This window comes from Malaclemys terrapin, chromosome 3, assembly GCF_027887155.1.
Source record: "Malaclemys terrapin pileata isolate rMalTer1 chromosome 3, rMalTer1.hap1, whole genome shotgun sequence".
In the NCBI taxonomy this organism is placed as follows: domain Eukaryota; kingdom Metazoa; phylum Chordata; order Testudines; family Emydidae; genus Malaclemys; species Malaclemys terrapin.
In genome coordinates this window covers 162,044,647-162,071,748 of record NC_071507.1, presented here as the reverse complement: position 1 = coordinate 162,071,748, position 27,102 = coordinate 162,044,647, and the positions used below count along the sequence as shown (strand labels likewise).

Below are 27,102 nucleotides of genomic sequence, written 5' to 3'. Positions count from 1 at the left end.
GTCTTTCTTGACTTGGTGAGAGAGTGAAATGAACCTAATTCTCCTGAGAACAAAAACAAAAGGTAAGAATGATTGGGTTAAAGTCAAGAAAGGAAGTTCCCAAACAAGTGTCTTCTGCAAAATGATAAAGAAATAAGACTAAATCCTGTGCTATACAAATGGCAGCAACCATAACAGGAGCAAAAAGAAGAACAGGAGTACTTGTGGCACCTTAGAGACTAACAAATTTATTAGAGCATAAGCTTTCGTGGACTACAGCCCACTTGTCCACGAAAGCTTATGCTCTAATAAATTTGTTAGTCTCTAAGGTGCCACAAGTACTCCTGTTCTTCTTTTTGCGGATACAGACTAACACGGCTGTTACTCTGAAACATAACAGGAGCATGTCATGTGGCTTATACAGAACAGCATTTCCCACCAAACCTACCTGAGGCATTTGGCCAGAGGTTACACAACAGGTAAAGAGATAGGAAACCAAATTCTGTAATTACACCACTTACAATTCCATTCACTTTGATGGAATTGCATGGGGTATAAATTGGAGTAGAATTTGACCTACTGACATAAGCTTAGGTATTTGCAGTGTTGTTGTACCCACATTCGTCCCAGGATATTAGAGACACAAGGGGTGAGGCAACATCTTTTCTTGGGCCAATTCTATTGGTGAAGAGGCAAGATTTCAAGCTACCCAGAGCTCTTCTTCAAGGTCCTTCTCTAGCCTGAAGAAGAGTTCTGTGTAGCTCAAATGCTTGTCCCTCTCACCAACAGAAGTTGGCCAATAAAAGATATTACCTCACCCACCTTGTCTCTCTAATAAATGTCAATAGTTAAGCTACTATAATCTGCAAACTCCATTGCCTACGCATGAGCAAGAATGAGCACAGTGGGCAGAACTATTAGGTTTTCTATTCATTTTACAGAAGGGGTCACTGTACCTTTTAGATACTGGCCATTGGTAGGGGCTGTGCAGAACTGCCGCACCCCTGCACACTGGGAAAGTGTGCCTTCTTCTGTACCCCTGCAGGGGATGCAGCATACTTTCCCTTGTGAACCTGCCAGCTCCAGCGGCTGGTGAACAAGCAGAGGAGCCCAGGGATTGTGACTACATTCTGCCACTGTGCAAAGACACAAGACACAAGAAGGCTAGTGGTTTATTTTGCTCTCCTCTCCTCCTTCTTACACCCTAGAGCAGCTGAATAGAATCTGTCACTAAGCTTGCAGCTACTGGTATCTTCATTTGCAGATGGTAACTACTGCAACAATAGCTATTATAGATCTTGAAAAGTTGATATTGTTCAAGTCTTATAACTGATACTTAATAACACCCTAATCAAAGGGACTGGTGTACAGCTACACAGTAATGGGTGATGTGGAAATTGTTCAGAGAAGATGAAAGCAAGGCCATGTAAGAGCAACTTGGTTTGCCATGGTGAAAGTAGGTACCAGGGCTTACCCCCCAGAACAGTTTTGTTTTGTGGGACCTCATTACTTGATTGTCTCTTTTCAGCTGCACCCTTTAATACTTGAAAACAAATCCTGGAGATGCAAACTAAAAGCTCTTCAGCTATACTGTGAAAATATGCAAACAAACTCCAAGACTACTTTTAAGACTTAGCAAATTCTCTCATGCTCAAACAGACCCTTTTATCTTGAAGGAATCCCAAGGCACTTTGCAACATGAAATATAGATGACTAAATATAATTACAGCACCGTTTTTCAAAAGAGTTCTGAACAGACCTGAAATTCAGGAAATATGGGTCATGGGATAAGCACGGGAGCAACTCACAGCATATACAGCTAGTGGGGGATATGACCGGCCATCAGTTAACCAAAGGTCAAATAAATGCAGTCATTGTTAATATATAGGAATCATTTCACTAACCACTGAAATGCAAGCATCTCTAGGGTGGAACATGACTTTTTTTTTAACAGTGTAGTACAAACAAATTCCTAAACAGCCTCTATAACATCACAGTGACATCTCCAACACTGAAGCCTGGTGTCAAGTATCAGAGGGGTGGGCATTCACCCACGAAAGCTTATGCTCCAATACATCTGTTAGTCTCAAAGGTGCCACAGGACTCTGTCACTTTTTACTGAAGCCTGGTTGATTTAAAGGGAATAGTGCTGTCTACAGATAAATGGCTTTGATGAATCATTACAAAATGTACTATATCCAGCTTTTAGAGGAGCTTTCACAAAGTTACTAAAACAATTACAAAATGATGGCACATTCATACAATTTGGTGATGTTGGTCAAAAATCATTGATAAACCTCCCAAAACAATTTGAATTTTTTTGACTTTTTGAGTTTTGCCACTACAATTCTGAACAGTTCTTTACCTACCTCTTATTTTAAAATTAGTTTCTCGAGAGATAAGAATAGAAATAAAATACATAATGACTGGAGAATAGCACTACCAAACAGGCCTACTTGACTGAATTATGATTATCAGAATCAGTAAAAATGTTGTGGAAAATATGCAACAATGTTTTTTATATATAATTTATGTATGAAGTATTATTCACCCTCGAAATCAGTGATTACTTCTTTGGAGTCATTCTGGTTGAATGTATCTGAGTAGGTTTCTTTCCAAAACTTCTATTTATGTCACCTAACTCAAAGCCATTTTATGCTAAGAGGAAAATGCATCTTTCTATTGCAAATATTATTTACTGGGAAGGAACAGTTCCTTAGAGCCATTCCTGACCATCTTGCAATTACACACACAGATACAAACACAGACCTGGTGTAAACAGGTGCACTCTTTCTATTAAAGTCAATGGATTTTGACAGATTCAGACCTGGTGTAAGCAGGCAAAACTCCATTGACTTGACACAGTGAGTTACACCTGCTAATACCAGCTCTGAATGTCTCAGCTGGTTTAGAACATGCTTAATAGATTTTTAAACCTCAATGGATTACCCCTTTTTGAAATTCTAAAAGCATTTAGACCCATAATTACTCTTCATTTCTTAGTAAATGTGCTTTAAAACAATCAAATGGGGTTTTCTGATATAAAGCAACAATAAGTAGTTTTTTTTTCTTCCCCCAGTAATAATTTAAAACAGTCCAGTCTGTTTTATTTATTTATAATTGTTCCTCAGCCTGATTCTTTCTTGGGTTATAAAGTGCTCTCAGGAACAACTCACCTGCAAGATCGTTCGAACCGTAAATGAGAGAACTTTACAATACCCAAAAGGGACAGGCAAGAGAGCAATTATAAGTAAAGCACCACTAAGTCTTAACAACTTGCAGGTGCTTTTGAATATATGGAGAGGAGGCTTTTCAAAGGCTGGGCTGTCAGGTTCTCAATCCCCAAGCACTATGAAAAGATGCATGCTCTCTCTCTGCTGCCTGCCTCACAGGATAATTTCTGCTCCAATCCCTCAATGTAGAGTGGGGCAAAGAGGAAGAAGCCCTGCCTTAGTGGACAGCACAGCATTTTATTTATATTTTACATACAAATAAAACCCACCACCACCACCACGACAGGTATTAATAATAGCTGCTACTGACTGAGCTTTTTTTCCTTTTTTGTGGCATTTTACGGGTGTTGACATTTATTTATACCTTAAAAGCAGGTTTTGGATCCAGTAGATCACCTGGTAAATCTCCATTGCCTCTGACAGAAACACTTCGACAGCCAATCCCAAGTGATCATCACTTTGTTTGTCAACTCAGCAGCAGTTTGTACTCAGTAAAGGTGAAATCCATCCCTGAGCAGATGGCCAGCACAAGGCTTATACACTGCTTAAGAGACACTTAACCTGCTATTTTGAGGGTCTGAATGGAACCTGCATGGTGCACAGGACCTGTACTAATCTCTGCAAATATATGAATGCCACCCTATGGCTGAATTCTGGCCACAAAACTGCATTCCAGGGCACTAATTTACTTACATAATGGACATGTTGGAGAGGCTGGCAACAGCTTTCAAGAAAAATTCTTGATCCACTAGTACTATACTCTACTATAGTATCCTCTAAAAGATACATATTTAGATGTGCAGGTCCTGTCCCCAAAAAGGAAAACTAACGTTTCTTCAAAAGGGGGAGATCTTGAATTTCAAACAAGTTCTTCATATTCCTCTAACTGGAAACATATCAGGAAATAATTTATTGACCATAATTAATTCCAGACACCTGATGGAACAAGCAACGACCTTGAGCATCCTTGTATGCATTAGTGTCTGACTATGTGAGTTTTTCAACACCTTTCAAGTAAGAAAGAGATCAAATTGCACAAGGCATACTAGCATTTAGGGATACCATGTGGATTTATAACACCAAGAGAAATCTGAGTTGTCTAAAACAACAAATGGATTGCACTCATCCCACTAGATAGCTTTTTCTTCTCTGAAAGATGAGACATGGAAAATAGTTTTCATATAAGATCCATTTAAGTGACTTATCAAAAGGTTCAAATTCACCACATTTGGAATAAGTAGTACTTTAATTATCTGCATACCATGTACACTGCTATTTGCGAGAAGGAATTTTAGTTGGATGGCTCACCTGCACTGGTAAAACATTGAAAAAGTATACTGAGTTACCCAATCACCCTCTAGTATATTAAAAGTTCACACAGCCCAGTACACATTTAACCGAGCAAGACATGTACTGGTAGCTGTAGCTGATTTACACATTTTCAATCTCATTACTGACTGTTTCTTTAATTTGAGTTGGATCTTTCACCTTTTCCCAGCCAAAGTTCTCAGTGAATAATTCATCAGCCAAGAAGACTGAGGCTGTTGAACCATCATTGCATTATTCAACTGGACCAAATAACCTGAGAATGGACACATTTATTTCACAGCACCTAACTTTTGAAATGTGCCAACTTGCGGTTGTACTCACAGATGCCCACTACATAGATGGTACTATGGCTTCTTCATCTTACCTGCTACACTGGGCATCCTGGAAGAATCCTGATGGCTACTGGATTTGTTGCGGTTCTGATTTTTCCTTTTATTGTTGGCTGCTCGGACAGATCGAAAAAGCACTTCACTTGCCTTGAAGAATGCAACCATAAATGGCTGCTTTGATTGAGGCCCTTGTCTTCCTATAAGGCCAGCTGATTTAACATTGATACTACGACCTATAAAATAATGCAGACATACAATTAATACCATACATACTGTCAAATTTTGCTTTTTCTGGTTGCCAGATAAATATATGGGTGAAATCCTGGCCCAAATGATGTCATTTTTGCAATTGTCTTCATTGGGGCAAGGATTTTACCCATGATCCTGAAATTACAATATTAGAAACCTTAGCCTTATTTTGTTGAATGTAATCTAAAAGGAAGAGAACTCAACAGATTTATTTACAAAAGTTTCAACAACTTCACAGTCTACCACTGCATGAAAACACTGTCTACACATTCTACACAAAACCCCGATATATTAATTCAGTGGTATATGTACTGATCTATTGCAAAGAAATAAATCAACTCCATTAACTTCTGTCTTCTTGGAAAAGGATAACATGATGCAGTCATCTTATTTTACATCACAAGTATGTTAAATCTAGAATTCTATTTCCTTAACTCAAATCAGTAGGAATGAGAAGCGTAGGCAATAAATATAGTTATGCTTTAAACAATGTAAAGCATTACTCCAAGTTCATGTGAAGTCATTACTATAGATACGGGGGCACTCAATCTTTCAGGAGAAATATAAAAGAGTTTGAAATATGTACATGATTGACTCCGGTTCTGCTCCTAAGGGATGTACATACTTCTTTGAAATATTTGTTCAGTCAGGACTGTGTGGTAACCTCACTGTATTGGAGGAACTGACCCTCCCTAGAAGAAAAGTAAGCAAAACAAGTCATTGAAACTGCATCAGTGACATTTTAACAAATAAACCCTTGCTCTTAACAGAATTTATTTTGGCAGCATAAACACTTTTGTGTGTACGTGTATTATGCAGAGCCCTTCAACCGTCAGAAAATGAGACAGTGTCACATGAAGCTGTGCAGCTGTGCAAGGGTGGGGGACACAGAGGTCCTGTAAATGTGAAGGTATTGGTAAAGAAATAGTCTATGCACTGGTGTGGGCAGTATCAGGGCATTCAACTATTGTCCTAATAGATTGGAAGGTTTGTTAAATAGCTACAAGGATAATAAAGGGGAGCATCTGCCTCACAAATGTACTGTATAATGCCATTAAACTTAATTTTACTAGAAAAAGACCTTACAAATAATCATAGGAGTAAACCTTAAACAAATAAGCCTATAGGTTTCCTTTTAAACGCAAACTTACAGTGGCTCCTTGCCAGAGTCTATATTTCTTAGAAAAACTCTATCACTGGCGTAAATGAAAGAGGCAGTTTGATTTGTGGTTAAAGCAGTTTCCATTCTACTTCCACTGTAACAAATGTATTAATTCAGCTCAGACTTCCTCCTTCTGGCAGCCCTTTTGCTGTAAAAAGAGAAATTAGAAGTTCCAGCCAAATACCATACCTTGAACTGACCCACTTCAATACATAAACACTTTTACAACATGTTTATTCAGGTGTAGCACTTTAAATTGGTTTAAGATGTTTCCAGTGACAGAGAACCCAGCAAAGGCAAAAGAAGAACTGAGAAAGTTAGCAGTTTTGGAGCAGAGTAACTGGCAACATATTCTGAACTATTTTGATAATTGCTTTTTTGACTAGAAGGGAAAAATTATTTGTTGAAGCTTCTGATTTCATTTTTAAATGGCTTTTTAGTTTTGTGTTTATCTAATTCTTCTCTTCATCTATTTAAATGACTATGAAATAACACATTAAAATTAATCTCTGAATGTTCAAGTCTTGTAGCAGGTCAGATATGAAACACTGTACAGACTATTCTCTATTCATTACAACATGGACCGACCAGCCACTTACCACAAAGTTCCAGGTTTCCTTTACTTTTCTAGAGGGAATTCTTTTTGTTCCAGTGACTTTCAGAATTTTAATTTTATCTGTAAAAGATTAATACCTTACTGGCAGACATTTTAGGAATCCTATTAGATTTATGTACTGAGGACTGTAAAAGATGTGTGTAGGTTCTCTAAATTTAAATCTAGGTTCACTGAATTTACAAAGGTGGATATTGTGTGAGAAGCAAAATACCCTTCAAACCCATGTGAACTCCCTTTAAAATAACTTTTAATATTATTAAGTTTCCTCTTGGTTTCCTTTAGACTTCAGCAGTGAGATGACTATTAAGATTCCACAAGTTAAGGTTTACTTACTTACTCAAGGTATAGAGATATAAACCATAAAAAAAAAAAAATCGAAGCCCATAACCCGCACTCTTTTTAGACACAGAAGCAGTTTATGTGGCTCTATACCTTCTGTTTATTTGATCTTTTGAGTAGCCAAACTAAGTTTTTTTTAGGAAAAGAGGTTTTTTCCTCCAACTCTACTGTGGATAAGGACACAATTCTACCAGAACTCAAGTCAATGGTAAAAGTCCAACTGACATTTTACTTCTAAACACTTTGAGTCCCATTATCTACCTTGGTTTATTATATGCCTTAGGTTTAATTGCATCTTTCAGAAGATGATTCCATATAAATATACACTTTTCCACAAGTAGCTACATTTTACATTTGGTAATTACCCTAATTTATCTAAATACATATCAAACTATGTACTGTCTCCTGTAGGTTATTTCTGTGCAGACTACTGAAAGAATCTAAGAATTTGTGTTTGCAGAGCGTCCATAAGACTGCTCCCTGGGAAGAACAGGAATCCCACTCAGACCAAACAATATAGAAGTTTGCCCCTCCCTAAACCTGGGGATCCCTCAAACCCCATGCCTCTGAACTGCCTCAAGCTCTCTGTCCCTACTCTACCTCATCCAATGTGCTAACGGCTTGCTTGTTAGCCACTGCTCCCAGACTAAACCTTCATCTGTAGTGCAGATTTCAGGAGGTGTGCTACACTGTGGCAAGGGAAGTGGATAAGTTAATGCTTAACAAGGTCTGTCAACATTAGTTTATCAAAAAGTCTTGAATGGCTAGTGACAGGAACAGTTATTACTCAAACCTGAATATATCTAAACAGATTAGCTTGAGAGAGAGAGAAGGACAGATTCACTTTGCAAAATTTTGAAAACTGTTCTATTCTTTGCAGCCAAAACCTGTAGTTCTTACTCCACGTGCCAGCAAACCCTCTTTTGATTTCACTGGGAGAACCGTAGGTTCAGGTCCTCTTGAGACACAATTCTCCATGATATAGTATTAGTGTGATATATTCCAAAAGTTGTTGCATCACTCAGGTTGCACCACCCCTTTCAGAGTCATATCAAATGGCAAAGTGCATCTCTGACTCTTCACAGGAGTCAGTTAACTCTTCTATTAATAATTAGATCACAGTTACATTTATCTCGCACCTTTAATCCTGAAAGATTTCAAAGCTCATATCTCCAGTACTGTATGTACATACAGAATCACAAAAATACCATCAACATTGAAGTGGAGGGCAGCAAGCTGGTGATCAACTGGCACCCAGCTCACTGAGCCAGAACAAGGACCAATCCCTACTCTTGAAAAAAATATGCACAGCAGTCAGGAATTACTTTTCAAGATGAGGATCCAGAGAGCCCCCATAACCTTCTCTATCCTAATATGCCAGCATGCACTTCGCAAACCAATGAAGATAAATGATGCTTACTTACTTGTAACTAGAGTTCTTCAGGATGGACTTCGAACATTCACACTCTTGGGGATGCACTGACCAAGTGCATCCGGGATGATGGAATCTTCTAGTTGTAGTGCCACCCTTCCTTTCCCTGCCCTTTGCTTGGTCATAGAAGGGGCATGGCACGCATTGCCACCTCAGTTTCTTCCAATCACTAAAGTGGAATATGAACTAACCCTAAAATAGGACTCTGCAAGAGAAGGGAAGGTGGATGGAGGAAGTGAATATGCAGAGTCCAGCTCGAAGAACTCCTGTTACAAGTAAGTAACATTCATTTCTTCTTTGAGAATCCTCTGTATATTCCTATTCTTGGGTTGGTTTGGCGAGCAGTACTGTAAACTGGAAGGAGGGCGCACAGTCCTACCTAAACAATGTACTCCCCCGCCGAACTGTGTACTCCCCCGCCGAACTGTGCATCAGACCTGGATGTCCTAGCCAGTGCATAAATGTCTTGTAAAAGTATGCATGGAGATCCATGTAGCAGCCCTCCATATATCAATAAGGGGAATATGCTTAGTGAATGCTACAGATGTCACAACTCCTCTAGTGGAATGTACTCTAGAGAGTGAAGCTGCATGGTAACACTCTTCAATACACAGCCTGATCCACCTACAGCGGGATTGTGCTAAAATGGCCTGACCCCTTGAAAAAACAGCATATGAAATAAATAATTTGGGAGAAGACCTAAAGCTCTTAGTTCTGTCCCAGTAGAATGAGAGCTCTCTCTTCGCATCTAAGGAACATAATTTAGATTTCCCTTTACCTGTAATAGTTTTTGGGGAAAGAAATAGGTAAATATATATTTTGATTTACATGAAATTCTGAAACCACCTTTGGAAGGAATTTAGGGTTTGATCTAAGAACCATCTTATTTTTTATGAAAGGCAGTATCGGGGGGGTCCAGCATCAATGCATGTAGCACATGGACACTGCTAGTAGAAATGATTACTATTATAAAGGCTGTCTTCACAGAGAGATGAAACAAAGAATAGCTCATGTTAAAGCTAAGTTCAAATTCCATGGAGGGACAGGGTCCCAAATTGGGGGATATAGATTCAATAAACCTTTTAAAAAGCTTTTTGCCAAATTGTTTGTGCATTATGGATTTACCATCAGTGTAATATGGAATGCTGCTGTTGCTGCTAATTGGACTTTAATGGAGGAGGGAGACAAGCCCATTGTCCTTAAGTGTAACAAGTATTCCAAAACCAGTTGCATAGGGACAGAAACTGGATCAATACTCCTATTACTTACCCAGATAACATATCTCTTCCATTTGAAATTGTAGCTGCTTTGGTAGATGGTTTTTGAGCATTAATAAGAATTCACTGCACTTTAATGGAGCATGATTTTTCCAAATCTTGTATTTTCCATTGAACAGATGGAGTAATTCCTTATACCATGTTGTCTTGATCATGCTGGGGCAACTAGAATCATTCTGGTGAATCTTGTTTTATTTTCTTTGAGGGTTAGGAGAAATGCATTTACACCAGACACATTCCCCAATGTAGGAGGAATTTGTCCTTCAATGACTGTTCATCTGAGCCTGGTCTCAAGCAAAAACAAGCACATTTTGTAATGAATCTTTCAGTGACTAGATCTAGGTCATGAATTCCCCAAAGGTTGAAACTGTTCTGAATCATTGAGTCCTTAAGATACCATGTATGCATCTGCGAGGAATCTCTGCTCAGATGATCTGCAAGCTCCCTGTGTCGTCCTGCAACACATAAGGCAATTGGAGAAATGTTGTATAGGATACACCAGTCCAAGTTTTGTCACCTCATGGCATAGGTGAGATGATTAAGTTTCTCCTTGTTTATTCACATAATAAACTGCAGACATGTCATCCATGGCCACCTGGATTACCACATCCTGAATCTCCAGAAGAAATGCCTTGAGAACCAGCTGAATGGCCTTCAGTTCTAACACTTTTATGTGTAGTAAGGATTCCTTATCGTTCCAAAGACCTCAAATGTAAAGGTTGAGGAGATGTGTGCCCCTGCCTATTCTGGACTCATCTATTGTTTGCAAAGGAGGAAGTGGATTGAACAATACTCCCTTGAGGACATCTTGTGGTTTCAGTCACCATATTAGAAAGAAGCACCTTTCTCAGAATGGTGAGTATTTTGAGCATATTGTCCATACTGGGTTTGAAGTTCTTTAATAGCCAATGCTGAAGTGGCCTCATTCTGAGTCTGGTATATGAGGACATATACGTTGCAGATACTGTGAAGCCCATTAACTCCAGGAAATACATTATCCTCTGAGAGGCTTGCAGCAGCGGTCTCTGTATAGTGGTCTTTAGTTCCAAAATTGTCTCCCTTATGGAATTGAGGATCCCCCAATGAAGGGAATCTTTTGCGATGTAATCAGAAGCGACTTCTCTTTGTTTATGAGAAGACCTATGTTTTCACACAGAGAAAAAGTGACTTGAATGGCTTTGTTTAAATCCTTTTCCTACAGGGCCTTGAGCACCCAATCATCTAAGCAAGGGAAAACAAAGATCCCTTGTCTCTTTAAATGTGCTGCTACTGGAGTCAATCATTTGATAAAATCCCTGTGCACAGTGGAGAGGCCAAAGGGTAAGACTCTGTATTGGAAATGATCCAAACCAAGGACAAAATGTAGATAGTTGTGGTGAGATGGTCTTACGGGAATGTGGAAATATGTATCTTTGAGGTCAACAGCAGCAAACCAATCCAGGGTTGACAGGGAGGGAAATAATCAGAGCCAGAGATAGCATTCTGAATTAAAACTTCCTGACATATCTGTTTAGAGCCCTGAGATCCATAACTGGTCTGAAACCTCAATTTTTCCTTCAGGATTAGAAAGTAGAACCCCTTCTTTCTGTAAATTAAAGGTACTTTTTCTACAGCCCCTGCAGGCAGTACAGCTTGTACTTCTGCTCTTAATCTCTCATAAAAGGGAGAACAGTGGGGGCTACATGGCAGAAAGGATTTGAATTGGATGGAATAAAACTTTCCCTTAATATTTTCCCCTTTGTTTCAGTTAACTACATGCACACAAAACCCCCCCTCAAGAACAATGTGGGATCAAGTAGAGTCTGTGTGTTGCACTGCCTAGGCCCAACAAAGTCAGGCCACTCAAGTCCCACCATGCCTAGGCCGAAGTCAAAGCTGAAGTTTTAGCTTTAACTTCCGGCAATCTTCCTGTTGTTGCCTTAAGTCCGACCAGCAAAATTAATTTTACATATTTTTTGTGGTTTATCTATACTTGTTGAAAGTGGTATTTGAAAAGCACTTTAAGGCAAGCTCCCTGGATAATTTATGAACATCTGAGGAGCCATGGAACAGTATATTCTACTATAGTATGATATATTATTTAAAAGAAAAATGTTGTAATCATATAAAAATATGGCCCTTTAAATATTTGACCTATTCTTTAAATTTAATGCACTTAAACTGTGAATGGTATGTGGGAGTCTTTCAGTTTTCTTGGCATGCTTAGTATATTTTCAGCAAGAGGATAAAATAGGGAGAGATTGGATTCTTCAGTCATCTATTAGAAGAGTTAAAAAGAGCCAATAGCCTTCAAATAAAACTAACCAAACTCCTATTTTTTGCATCTGGAATGCTGGCAACTATCTAAGTGATGCAGTAGGCCTGATTCTGAACTCAGATTTATCCCAGTGAAAGTCAACTGATCACAGTGAAATCACGTCTGATGTTCTCTATCTGCTTAAGCTCAAAAGACTGTCTCTTTCACGAACAGAAGTTGGTCCAGTGAAAGATATTACCTCACCCACCTTGCTTTCTAGTATGAGTGACTACAGACTCAGGCCTAGTGTTTCTACTATTTAAGTACCAAATGTGTACTCAGTTCTGTAACGTATGGTCCCTCTTTTAAGGAGCTCATAATCTAGTTTATCTACAAGCAGAGGCATCATGGAATGCACAGACTCATGTGGCTCAGTTTACCTACAAATAGAGATATAGCTAATAGATGGGCAATATATCAAACAAATGCCCCATACTTGGTGGATTAATATTGATGGGCCTCATGGAGGAAAAAAATGAAGAAAGGATCTAAAAGGAAGGGTTGCTCACTGACACACAAGGAGACGGGGGACACCCAGTACAATGTGGCCCTGATCCTCACTCTAGCCTTCAAGCATTACCAGAATAATAATTATAGGGGGAGCAAGTAGGTATTCATATATTTAGGTTGCCTAAGATTTTCCATTAGAAAGCATTCTTGCAACCATTTTGCTCTGAGAAGCTCTCACACCTAAATTGTTTGCAGCAGACCTTTGGTATTCTCCATTGGGAGGATCCACTTGCTCTATAAAATGCCTTTTCTTTGTCCCATGAAATTCCACTCAAATTTGGCTGAGACATAAATTAAAAATACAAACAAAAGTAGAAGTAAAATACAAGTAAAAGTACAAGTAATGCTCTCTCTGACTTGCCTGAGGAAAACTTTGGCAGCCTGCCAAAATCATGGAACATTCAAAGGCCAGGCTCATGCCGCCATGAAAGCATCACCTCCATCGCCACCAGATGTTGCATGGAAGCTGGCCAGCCCCAACGCAGCATGTGGTCCCAGTGGCCCAGTTATTCTCTCACCCTTGAGGCACTATAGGAGGCAGGATCTTCCCCAATTCCCAGGTGGTAAGAAATGGAGGCTCATGGGGTAGGAGGGGGGTGAAAGAGAAAGAGGCAGGCCAGGCTCCAACCATCCCCGAAACCCAGCACATGGCACAAGTGGCCAATCTCCCTCTCTGTGGACAGCACATGGGGCAGGAGTTACCTCAAATCTGGGGGAGAGGAGAAAGAGCACATCACTCCAAGTTGGGCTTCCCTGGACCCAGTCTAGGTAATGGAGGCAGACTTGGGGCAGCTGCTCCACACAGCATGCACATTTCAAACACTGACAGAATTCCAAGGGGAATCTTCACAATAATAAATGCTGCTAGAAGCAGCTTTAACTCTTTCAAAGTTGCTCTGAGATTCTAACCCCATAATGCTCAGCAACAGGAGAAAGAGCCAAGAGCAGCATGGGCATAGAAAGCTGCATGGAAAGTGCAGGGTCTGAAAGCTCTCCTTGAAGCTGAACTGAGATCTGTGTGTCTGCAGTCTGCTCTCTCTGTGGATTTTCTGTCCTTGATGTTATAGAGCTACATCTTCTTTCTCCTTTGTATTTAGGAGAGAACGTGTTGAGTTCTCTCTAGAGTGAAAAACATGACAGCAAAAGAAATACTGATACTTTTTCCTCTACCGTGGGTTCTTATGTTCCTGTAGCACAAATGATGTGCAAACTGTCACTAATTTCCAATTATACCAATGTTAGGCATGAAAACAAAATGTGCTGAGTCACTCACACCATTTTTAGAGGCCTATGGGGTGCATGCTCAATATTCAGCATACAATGAAGTTTTTCAAATTGCTTCTGCATCTGCATAAATGATATGTTGGAATTCATCTAGTACCCCACTTGTATCAGTGTGAAAGAGATCACCTCATTTTAAACACCACAAAGGCTTTCAGCATCAAAAGGATGGAATCAACAAGAAGAATACTGAGGAGATAAATGCAGACATTTAAAAAATAAAAAAACCCACATGATCCTTAATTTACCACAGCTCCAGGGAAATGGTAAATTATATGTTGACAGCTTCCATATGTGTTATGCAACTCTTCATTTTTACTATTCAATATATGTCCCATTAACAGAAAAATGGCTACATTTCATACCAAAGGATGGCTGTGATACTAAATACATCTTAAAGAAAAAACACATTACAATGCCATGTGAACATTTGTACGTTTTCAGCATTTTCAAGGGAAAAAAATATGAACTACAATAACCAGACATTTCTTATTCTTAATGCACTATTGTTTTAAAATAGTAATCATTTAGATTTTTAATGTAAACATTATTTTTCAGACTTCACCAAGTGGGATGGCTCAAGAAAAATATCCATTTTTCTAATTCCCCGAAAATTCTTCTACAAATGACATTGAAAAAATAATTACTAATCAATATTGTATTGCAGTAGCATCTGGAAGGCTCAATCATGATTGGGGCCATATTGAGCAGGTGCCATAGAAATACATACAAATAAATACAGTCTTGTCCTCAAAGAGCTTATCACTTTGGGTCCCAATCTTGCATCTGGATCCCCTGGCATGGACCCTAGCACCCAAGCAGAATCCCATTTATGTCACTGGGACTCCAGCTGGATGCAATGTTCTGTACCCATGGATCTTAACTGAGAAACAGGGCCTAAAATCTCTGCTTTTGCCAGTGCACAGCCCAGTCCTGCATTCCTCACTCACTTAGAGCTCCAGTTGAAGTCACAGGGAATTTTTCTTGAGGACTGCAGGATCAGGCAGGGCCTCCCAGAGTGGGGGGCAGTGGGGGAATTTGCCCCAGGCCCCGGGTCCCACAGGGGCCCCCATGAGAATATAGTATTCTATAGTATTGCAACTTTTTTTTTATGGAAGGGGCCCCAAAAATTGCTTTGCCCCAGGCCCTCTGAATCCTCTGGGTGGCCCTGGGATCAGGGGTCTGTTCTAATGCCCCCTGAAGTCAATGGCAGGCTTTCCATGGAGTCGAATGGTCCCTGGATCAAGCCCCATATGCACATATAAAATAGATGGGAGGCGGGGAGAGGGGGTTCGATGACTGAGGAACAGAATCTGTTACATACTGAGTCGTGTAAAAATACATATTCCATCTGTGCACAAACATGTCATTCAGTGGTCTATGTTTATAGTATAATAGTTTCCAGAAATAAAAGCAATTCAACAAAAGTAATGAAAACCTTAAGCCCAAAATTCTAAAAGTATCTAAGGATGATTTTCCAATTACTAAACTAAGGACGTAGCACAGCATAACTTTCTCCTAGAACTTTACCAAAATCTTTACTCACTATGGATGGGCATTCTTCTGGCATGAATAAACTGAAAAGTTTAAAGAGTGGGGAAAGAGGGGAACTACCTTTCAAAATGAAGATCTTCATTTAGCTGAAACATCACAAAAATCAGACAAGTCAGGCATAGAATTTAAAACTGCCTGTGGCACTTGCACTTAACAGATAGGTAATTTTCTGCTTATCTGACTTGGGGAACTAGACAGGAGTAAAATCTATATAAAGATGAGCTGTACTTATACAATTTCTTCAATGTGTAAGTTAAAAGATTACTTTCTACCTATCAAATCTCTCATTATTTACTGAATTTTGATGCTAGTACCAACAAATCGGTTCACCTCTTTCTTTCCAAATTTTCGTACTGAATGCCTCCCATAAGGTATTCAAGAATATTAACTTGTAAGTATTTAACTCTTTAAAAGAAGATGAATTTACATGAAGCCCCTGAAAAAAAGCAGGTAAAATTTATTCTGCAGTAGGAATACTGTTTTATATCCAATACTGTGTTTTATATCCATGTTTCCACCCAAAAAACTATGTTTAAAGAACATTAAATGTATGTCTGCACTGCAATGTAAGCACAGGGTTAGTAGACCCTGGGTTTGTTAACCTAGGGCTGGAGCATCTACACTCATTCGTAACCCTAGGTTAGGAATTGTTGAACCCTGGGACTCCAGCATTATTATCCGAGACCTACCACTCATATCCCAGACATATGCCAGAAACCAATAGCTTTCTTGAAAAATTAAGATGGTGATTTACCCCCTTCGAAAGCACCAATGTGTGTTAATTACCTAACAGCCTGATCTACTAACACTTACTAATGGGTGCATACTTATTACCAAGGATATTCCCACCGACGTGCCTATGTTCAGAAGCAAACATTTGGTAGCTTATGGTCCTGCATGCAAGCTACTTTGTCAAAGATTTGCAGTCTCCCAAGAACCATATACTAAAATGCAGCGCCAGATTAAAAAAAAAAAAAGACAGAAAAACTGTTGAAGCCTCATTTATTTATTATTGTCTCACTTATTGAAAACATCTGTCCCCACAGTAACTTCAGCAAAAAGGAGCTCTTAACATCAGTGAATAAAAACGGGCAATATCTTCATAAGGCAAGGGCCTGCGTGGGGACCTATCAGAGAAGGAGTTGAGGAGCCTTTCCAACTTTCTAAAGCTGGGAATGTTCACAGACTGATGAATGAGAAATGCAATTTCTGAATCCAGATCATTAACAATGAGAAAGTGCTGCCTAGACATAGGAAAAAAGAAAAATATCAATCCTGACCCCAGAATTTCTTCTGGTCCTTATTAACATCATGTCAGCTAATGTTCGGATTAACTGACACCATAGATCACCTGACCTCCGACACAAATACTAAACTGACAGGGCAAGAATTTAATTTGGAAGACTTTTTGTGGAGTATGGGCTAGTTAAACCATTTCAGAGATAATATAATAACTCAGTTTACTAGTATATTCACTTTTAATTGGTTTTTAATAATGTGTATGTAGTGGCTAAATTCTCTATAATATTCTTTGTAACTAAACTTTCATTTACGCCTAAACTGTATGCAGCTGTGTTTAGAAGACATACTTTTAAATGACTAGTATAGCCAGGGGTATGAATGTCTGGTTGAGCAGAGACAAGTCACTATGTTAGTCAGCTGGCAGATTTTTTTATTCAGCAGGGTACTGGGGTTATTCCCTTCTCCATTCCTTGCCTTAAAGCTAGTGGAGGGAAAGTGGTATGAATTTTATCCCAGGTTACTCCCTAGGGTCCAAGTATTCACTTTACAACTGATCAGGAATTTTGCAGGATAAGGTAGGTTTCAACTAATCTCCCCATTCAAAATATATATTTTCAAAATAAAAGTTTAATATTTTGGTTTGAAAACCAGATCTTTTGACATCTTAGTTATCTATATTTTTAGAAAGGTCATATTTTAAAAAGGTTGAAATGTATCAGTTGACCCAATCTAAAAAAGTTTTTGACTTAACAGTTTGTGAAATTTTTTAAGATTTCAACTTTTTGTCCCAATTCAGGATGGAAATTTTTTTTTTTTTTTGAAATCTCAAAAATTCTCACAGGAAAGAAAAAATGTCCAACCCAGTTCTTTCTTCCTCCACATCGTTCTCTAGAGGAGGCAGCTCAGTGGTGGTTCTAGTGGAGAGGACTCTGGGTAGTTTAGCCAAGGCCAGGGCTCTGGAGGTAGCATGGGCAGGAGATATGGGCCCTGAAAAATCATCATTTTCAATAGAGGACTGTTGTGATAATTTGTCTTGGATGAAAAATGAAGCCATGTGCTACCTAGGGCAAGACTTTTTTCTTTTTCTTTCTTTCTTTTTTTTTTTTTTTTTAAGAAGGGCCCATCTAAACTCTATGAATGTTCATCTTATGGGTATCCTCAGTGTTGCAGACCTGAAGAAGAGTTCTGTATAGTTCAAAAAGTTTGTCTCTCTCACCAGCAGAAATTGTTCCAATGAAAGATATTACCTCACCCATCTTGTCCCTGTCATCTTATGGGTAATCATCAGTGGCAGTCCCATACAATAAATCTTACCTAACCTAAGTGTTCATTAGGCGTAATCAGGTTCACTCCAGTTTGTAAAGTCACCATACTCTATTACACTGAGAACATGTTGTGGAGGTGACAAGGCAAGTTAGCAGTCTCATCCTGCCAACCAACAGCGAATACAACTTTTACCCATTGCAGTTCAAATCAGTCCTGCACACAGGAGGCTTGCAGGCCACACCCCAAGCATATAAAATGAGGTATAAACTGTAACTTACCATCCCCGGTTTCAACACAGAGTTGCAAGCCTAAATTGTTCTGTGGATTAATCACCCAATGATTGCTGGTCACAGTGATATCAAATACAAGCCAGCCCACATTAAAAGCTTGAGTCTTCCTTGTGTCCAGCAGGAACAGTTCTGCATCCCTATTTTAAAAACAAACAGCAGAAAGTTAGGGCAATAGCAAAGTCATTGTTTCTTGTGTTTATCTGCTCTCCTGAAAGTGATTTGCCAGAGCCCATATGAATAATGAGGCACTGTTTTTTGGTCTTCCTTTGCTGTGACACAGGGTATTTTAGCTGTTTCCCCTGGAAAGAGACTGCCTATAACAGAGTCCTTGGTGGTTCCTTTCCCAGGGAGTGGGGAAAACCTGACCATGTCTGTTATCTGTACAAGGCAGTCATATCAGAGACATGTGCCATTGCTGCTGCTGCCTGTGCTACCATGGCTACACTACTATTTTTAGCATGCTAGCTCAGACACACTCAGATGTGTCCTTTTGTGGACACACTAGCAGAAGTGTGTCCACAAAAGCTGGGAGTCAGTCTGGATTGTAGTGTAGACATACCCTAAGTGTTTGGTGTGGATCATCTCTTTGTGTTTGTACAGTACCTAGCACAATAAGTCCTGATCCATGATTGGGGCTTCCTGGGCACAACTGTACTACAAATAAATAAATAAAATAATAATAATGATATCTGTATCCGTTTGTTTTTCTTAAAGCAGCATGCAAGTTCAAGTTAAATATTCTTACCACTATTTGCCATGGTGAGCAAGCATTTGTAACCTCAGAAATCTTTTAGTAAGTAAAGTATCTGATTCAAAATTATTTCTGTCCGAATTAATGGTAAATGATTCAAGTCAGACTTAATCCATCCTTTTTTAAAATTATACTAACTGCACACACCAAGATTATATGTTAAAGAAATACAAAGTGACAACAAGCTTATAAAATACTAAACAAACAGGTTAAAAATTATGGTGGCCTTGAGTAAACGATACTTCAGCCAGCAGCTGTGCAGATGGGCATCACAGTGACATGATGGGTGGAACTGGCATGTCTAAAGTGTCAGTTTTAAATGCAGACATAGGCTCTGATTCTGCAAATTTATACAGATGAGAGTAATTTTACATACAAGATTTTGAGAGATATTGCACACCTACAGCTCTCATAATAGTCAATGGGAGCTGCAAGGGTTCGGATTTTCTAACAATCAGGCCAACAGACCCCCAAGAGACTACAGTATACAGAAGTGCATAAGTATTTGCAGGATCAGAGCTAATAAAAGGTGACCTATGGAGAGGAGACTGGCTTTTTATTAAAACAAGATCAATTACATTTTGCCAATGCTCCCCCTTTTCTTTGTTAAATTATGATGCTTGTGATGACATTCTCCTATCTATTTGATTATAGCAGAAATGTGTTAATGACCACACAAGAAGAAAACGTACTGCTTCCTCTGGGTATAACTAACATGAAAACAATTCTACAATTCACGAGACCCTGACTTGCTACTCAAGCACTGAACACATTAACAGCGTACCACAAGCTCATAAAAGGTATTCTCTGGGGTCTTAAATGCCTAATTTTCCTCTAATAAGCAGTTTTAATCGGAACTTTAAAAGTTAAACATCTAGCTGTAAATGGGATGCCCTTTTAAGATAGTTATTTATAAATATTTTTATATCACTTAGTAACAAATGTACACAAAGATGACAATTTTGTAATTCTATTTTGGAGCAAAAATACGAGATTTTTAAAAATTGACTATTTTAATGTTTACTATTCTTTTCAAGAACAAATTACTTAAAATATTAAACACAAACAGGAAAAATGTTTACAAAACTCAGGATTTTGTAATAAATATTTAAAAGACATCTGAAACAACGTTACAATGATAGAACTGGTAGTTTCATGCACACTCCCCACCAAGGAGTCCATGTGATAATGTCTGTTAAACATCATTTTCTTTAAGATTCAAATTAGCCTTTAGTCCAAATCTGTCATTTTTGCAGGAGAGCCCTTTTCAAGGGACCTGGTCTACACTACACAATTATGTCAGTGTTCACACTACAGCCTTGTCCTACTGATGTAAGTGCCCTACTACATCAGCATAACTTCACCTCCAGGAGAGGCATATGCTTATGTTGGTGTAGTTAGGGCATCCCAGTGTCTGTGTGGACACTGCCTTACTTACATTGGCTGTTGGCTGCCTTGTCAATTTCAGGGCTCCATGCTGGAACCATGAAATTGACAAGAAAGCCAGGCAGCCAGAGCTCCGCTGCCCCTGGGCTGGGAGCAGGGAATTGTGAAGCCCAGGCAGGAGTGGGGAGGCAAAAGCTGTGGGGCGGAGGGTGGGGATACAAGCTGGGCTCCCCATGTGGAGCTTCCCAGAGCTCAAGCCCTGGCTTTCAGCCCCCCACACACTGCCCCTCTTCAGTTGGTGGAAGCACTCCTGGAAAGGATGTGCACCACCCACAGAAGGTGGGTAGCGTGGACATCAGTAATTACTGCGGTGGCTGTAAGTTGACCTAACACAGGTCGACTTAGGGCCGTAGTGTGGACATGCCTAAGGAGTTAGAAACCTTTGGATTTGCACTCCCTCTCTTAGTTATTCTCCCTTATTGATTCACAAAGCTGCTGACTGCTATGTTTTTGACTTGTACGAGAAAGATTTCAAATATGTCCTCAGATGTATCCATGAAAAAGCCAATTGGAGTTGAACATTATTATACAACAAGCCCCTAATAATCAGGGCCGGCTCTAGGTTTTTTGCCGCCCCAAACAAAAAAAGTTTTGGCTGCCCCCCAGCCCAGCCCTGGGCTCCTCGCCACACCCCCCTGCCGCCCCAGCCCTGGGCTCTCCCCCACCACCCACACCACCCACCCTGGGCTCTCCCCCCCGACCCGCACCCCCCTGCCACCCCAGCCCGGTGCTCTCGCCCCCCCACTCGCACCCCCTTGCTGCCCCAGCCCTGGGCTCTCCCCCATGCACACACCCTGCCGCCCCAGCTCTAAGCTCCCACCTACCCCTCCACCATTGCCCCGCACACACACCTCCTGCCGCCCCAGCCCTAGGCTCTCACCCCCCCACCCGCAACCCCCTGCCGCCCCAGCCCTGGGCTCTCCCCCCCACACACACCCTGCCGCCCCAGCTCTGAGCTTCCCCCTACCGCCCCACCATTGCCCCCCCACACACACCTCCTGCCGCCCCAGCCCTGGGCTCTTCCCCCCGCCGGCCCTGCACTCTCCTTCCGTCGCAGCCCTGGGTCACTGGTAACTCGCTCCCAGGGCGGGTCATTCACCAGGAATTTTAGATGTGCACAGAACACCGACAGGATTGGTTCCCATATGGTTACAGAACTGCAGTAAAGTGGAACAATTTTCAGCTTGTGTGATTGGAGGATATCTGGATGCATATTATAAAACTTCCTACATAAATGAGGAAAAGTTGAGGTGCCTTTATTATTCTTTTGTTCCACTCTTTCTTTCTATGGGGAATTTGCCAATGCAATATCACTGTCTTCCTTTTAAACAAACAAACAAGCAAACAAAAGGCAATGGCTGTTGAAAATAGCAATTCCAGTCCTAATAACCACTGGGAAGCATTTCTTGCTCAATTTTATCCTACTTTTTCTACAGCAAGTTACAGTGGATCAGTATATTTGATTTGGGAGAAATGAAGTAACAGCTGCCCAAACTGAGCTTGAGCACTCCTGAATTTTGAGGTGTTCAAATCTGGAAGGCAGGTGCTGGGGGGGCCTATGGCTCCACAGGGGAGCACGGCAGCATGTATGGCGCTGCACGAAGCCAGACACACTGGTCTGAGTGGTACGGTAAAGGGGCTGGGGGGTTGGAGAAGGGGGAGGGGGTTCCGGGGGTGCAGTCAAGGGACAGGGAGAATGGAGGGTTGGATGGGGCAGATGTTCGGGGGGGCAGTCAGGGGACAGGCAGCGGTTGGATAGGCATGGGAGTCCCAGGGGTTTGTCAGGGGACAGGTAGGGGGTGGGGTCCTAGGAGGGATGTTGGGGGGGGGGGTCTCAGGAGGGGATGATCAGGGGACAGGGAGCAGGGGGGTTGGATGGGTTGGGGTTTCTGTGGGGAGCAGTCGGAGGGAGTGGATGGGGGCAGGGTGGGGCTACTCTCCCTCCCCATGGAGTGTCCTATTTTTTGAATGTTAAAACATGGAATCCCTACTCACAGTGCAACTCTCCATTCACAGCAGGCTGCAGCATGAGGTCTCAGCTTCCTCACTCCCTCCCCCTCTTTCCTGTTGGTAGTAGCCAAGGGAATGCTGGGAAATGTAGTTCTTTCCCTGCTCCAGGGCTGGCTCTATAGGCAGGGAGCTAACCAAGGAACTACAACTCCCAGGGCCCCTTGCTGGTTCTCAGCTCCTATGCTGGATCCCTGCCGCCCCTGCAAATGGGCTGCCCCAAGTACCTGCTTGCTTTGCTGGTGCCTAGAGCCGCCCCTACTAATAATGAGTCTAGTCCTCAACTCCTTATTAGAGACAAAATCACCAAAGGGAGTTTTGCCCAACTAAGGATCTCAGAGGTGGCCAATCGACTTGCACTGCTAGAGCTGACATGAACTTGGCTACTCTTTGGCATTGGCACTTCGATCTTTTGGTTCTTCCTTCTTCATGCAACAGGATCAGGTAGTGTAACTGGTTGTAACATAGGGATTATTCTTCCTCCTTGGCTTTACATATGGACAAGTTATTCATTTTAGGGAACTACAGAAAACAAGAAATGATAGCTCAAGGGAATGGGATAAAATATAGAGAGTTTCACTTCTGGATCACTGCAAAGAATCTAGCCCAGGTGAATAGTAACTTACTACAAAACTTCAAAACATTTGCAACAAAAATTTGATTTTTTTCACATTTTGTTACAAACTCAAGGTGAAGTACTGCCCACCATGAAATCAGTAGGAGTTTTGCCATTAATTTAACTGGGGCCAGGATGTGACCCTTAATTTGGGCCCATTTCACCCAAAATGCACCACATTTTGTGGATATTCTACTTTTATCCAATGAAAAGCAAACATGGGGACATTCTGAATAATGGGCAGCTTCAAAATTCAGATTCAAAATGAAAAATTTCCTATTTTCTATGCAAAAGATAGCCTATCACGTAATGAAAACGTGAAGGGGGATGAAGTAGCCTGAAAGAAAACATTGAACAAAACAGTGAACATCTGGTTACAAAATTCAGGGAAAAAATTGTCTCCACCACAACATACTCTGGTTGTAACTGATAGATTTTACCATGAGAAAGGCTATTGTGTGTCTAAGCATAGTGTGTTTGGTGGCTTCAGTTCAGTCCCTAGTGGTCAACTGTCCACAACAGAAAATCCACCACAGTTTCGAATCTCAGCAGAGGCAGCCCTGGACAGAATGGATGTGCAGCTCCTGATTCCCAATGGCCAGCTGAGCTGCTCTCTGCTTGCAAGATTTGGGCAGGATAAAGGTGCCCAAAGTCACCTTTGTAAGCCCCTGAATCCTGGGGCAGATCTGTCCCAGGCCACCTCAGGACCACTATGGGAGGTGGCCAGGACCAAAACCATTTAAGGTTTTTAATGTCAAAACTAATGTTTGGTTTCACTCAGGAGCTAACTGATAGCCCCAAGTAACTATTGCTTACTAAGCAGTTGCAGAATGCTGCAGCCAACTGCAGCTTCTGAATGGTTCCCATGTAGCCCACTTGTAGAGTACAACCCAGAGGTGACAGACCCATGAATAACTGTAATCAGGTCTGCAAACCAAAACAAAGAACTTCCTTGCCAAGCACAAATAATAAACACATTCTTGGCAACCACTGCTATTTGGCAGCTGGGAATCCAACAAGCTGTGCAGGTTTCAGACCTCATCACAAGCAAATGGCAGCGGAGCTGACTTTGGACTTGGACTTCTTTATCAGTCTTTTGAATTTATAGTGAAGACCCTGTTTCATTTACACCTTCATTTATATCTATTTAAAGACATCTATTTGTGTCACCTCAGGTTCCCCTCCTCCTCACAGTACCTTTTTAGAACCCGTTGTCACAGTTCTTTTGAATTGTTTTGCAACGCTCCTGCTTTGCAGATCTATATAGGCAATATTCTGGTTACTGGTGACCATTTTCTGTGGTGAGTAATATTCTGAATAAGATTCTCATTTTAACAATATTCCTTCGTTTTGTAAAATGAAATCCAATTTTGGGTTTACATTTCCCTTTCCCTGCTACTAACCCTGAAAACATCCCTTCTGGATGATGTATGAAGTCTCCTAAAACAGAGGTGGGCAAACTACAGCCCGTGGGCCACATCTGGCCCGTGGGACCCTCCTGCCCAGCCCCTGAGCTCCTGGCCCGGAAGGCTAGCCCCAGCCCCTCCCCCGCTGCTCCCCCTTCCCCGCAGCCTCAGCTTGCCCTGCCGCTGGTGCAATGCTCTGGCCAGCAAAGCTGCAAGTTCCTGGGGCAGCGCAGCTGCAGAACCCGGCCTGACCAGGTGCTCTGTGCTGCGTGGTGGCGTGGCCCGGCTCCAGCCGGGCGGCACGGCTGTAGCACCGTCAGCCACCGGTGCTCCAGGCAGCGTGGTAAGGGGGCAGGGAGGGTTGGATAGAGGGCAGGGGAATTTGGGGTGGTGTTCATGGGGTGGGGGTGTGGATAGGGGTCAGGGGAGTCAGAGGGCAGGGAACAGGAGTTGAATGGGGGCAGGAGTACTGGGGGGCAGTCAGGAACGAGAGGAGGGGTAGGATGGGGCAGCGGGGGGCAGTAGGGGGCAGGGGTTCTGGGGGCTGTCAGGGGACAGGGAGCGGGTGGGGTGGATGGGGCACAGGTCCCAGGGGGACCATCAGGGAACTGGGGGGGTTGGATGGGGCAGGAGTCCAGGGGGGGACATCAAGGGGCAGGAAGCAGGAGGGGTTGGATAGGGGGTGGGGCCAGGCCACACCTGGCTGTTTGGGGAGGCACAGCGTCCCCTAACCGGCCCTCCATAAAATTTCCGAAACCTGATGTGGCCCTCAGGTCAAAAAGTTTGCCTGCCCCTGTGCTAAAACATGTAGGGCCAGATTTTCAAAACAGCTTAACATCCAGCGGTTCCCATGTAGGCACCTAAAGAAGTGGCCAGATTCTCAAAAGGAAGAATTTCCATGGAAGCCAAGTTCTGAGATCTTTTGACTATTTGGACCCATATATTTAAGCAGGAGATTCTCTACATCATTTTGAAGTACTATTTTCAGGGTTAGTAGTAGGAAAGGGAGAACCCAGGATTGGGCTTGCTGCTAGGTTTTAATGAGCACTTCTGGGCGCTGAGCTCCTCTGAAAATCAGATTGATTATTTAGGTGCTGGCCACACTTGACAATCTGTTTCTGTAAACTTCCAATCAAAGATTATTGCTTTGTCCACTTGTAATGCTATATTTGCATTAAATTTTAACATATAGTAAGCCCCGTGGAGCAAATGTGTATCTCTCTCTCTCTCACCAACAGAAGCTGGTCCAGTAAAAGATATTACCACACCCATCTTGTCTCTTTAATATCCTCGGACTGACACGGCCACAACTACCCTGCCTAACTCACTCACAGAAACACAGATCAGTCCTTGGCAGTATTTAAAAAATAAATAACATTTTAAAAAAATCAATACAGCTCTTGCTTTGACAAAAATAAATGAAGCTGAACTGCATAATATATAGTAGTTAAATGCTTGTGGTATCCATATTTCAATGAAGGTAAATTTTTTAACATTGGCCACTTAAATTAGGCATGCAATTCTGACATTTGCTCATCCAGAACAGTTAACTTAACCCATCTGCACACAGAAACATGGAGAGTGTATATATGTATGTGTGCACAGATTAGGTAATCAGGCTGGAAAAACTCTGCCAACACTGAAGACATTTTGTACAAGATATTTTTTTAGCTGAATTTCAGTTGTTTCCCAGGAATTAACAGCCTGTTAAATTAACTGATGGTGACAATATCTTGCAGATGTCCAGATGCAGATGAATTTGTGAAAGATGTCCAGTTATCATTTCTCCATTTGAGAGAATGCTAACATGAGGACTTTTTAAAAAAAAAATAGTACCTGTTTGGGTATTCCTTGATGATCTGATATATGCTAATCTTAATTGTTTCATTCTCAAACCGATTGTGGCTTCGGTCCTTGTAAATCCGGAATTCAGCTGCTGTCACTGCTTCTCCATGTGGGATTTGAGTCAGGTCAAATCGAAACTCTTTGTAGTGCCTTCTTTGATGAGAAAAGTCCTTGTCTCTTTCAACTATGAAAAAAGATTAAATTAAATTAAAAGGAGTGAAATGTATATATCAATCCAATGATTAACTGTGCATTCACTATGTTTAAAAAAAATCCCAACAAACTGGATGATATAAAACTGTGCAAATAATAAAGCCACAAATCCAGACATACTTCCAGTTAAAGGAAACTCCACAAGCCAAATGGTCTTCAGTTCAAGAGGAAAAACCCTCTGTGGTTTTTTACAAATTCCAGAAGTCAGAGTGGAAAGAATATCAAGAAAACTGAAAGAAGTCATGGTGTAAAGAAACTAGAAATATGGACAAAATGAAAGTTGCAGAAGGATTTGATACTTGGGTTTAGTTACATGTACAGCAGAAATTATTTGAGAGACACAAATGATCTTGGTGTACATGACTAAGTAATAATCGGGAAAGAAAACAGGGAAAGAGGACTACTTCTGTCTGAGGCAATAAATTTTGGAACAG

General features: G+C 41.2%; 1 protein-coding gene across 1 annotated transcript in view; it reads right to left on the bottom strand.

Moving 5' to 3' along the window:
- Positions 1-27,102, bottom strand: part of BMP5 (bone morphogenetic protein 5) — a 69,701-nt gene that overhangs the window by 13,394 nt on the left and 29,205 nt on the right. The window contains exons 2-4 of the mRNA XM_054023609.1: positions 26,447-26,639; positions 18,373-18,521; positions 4,906-5,103 (exon numbers count right to left, since the gene is read on the bottom strand). Of these exons, the coding sequence (XP_053879584.1) occupies positions 4,906-5,103; positions 18,373-18,521; positions 26,447-26,639 (540 nt within the window). The remainder of the gene's footprint in view (positions 1-4,905; positions 5,104-18,372; positions 18,522-26,446; positions 26,640-27,102) is intronic.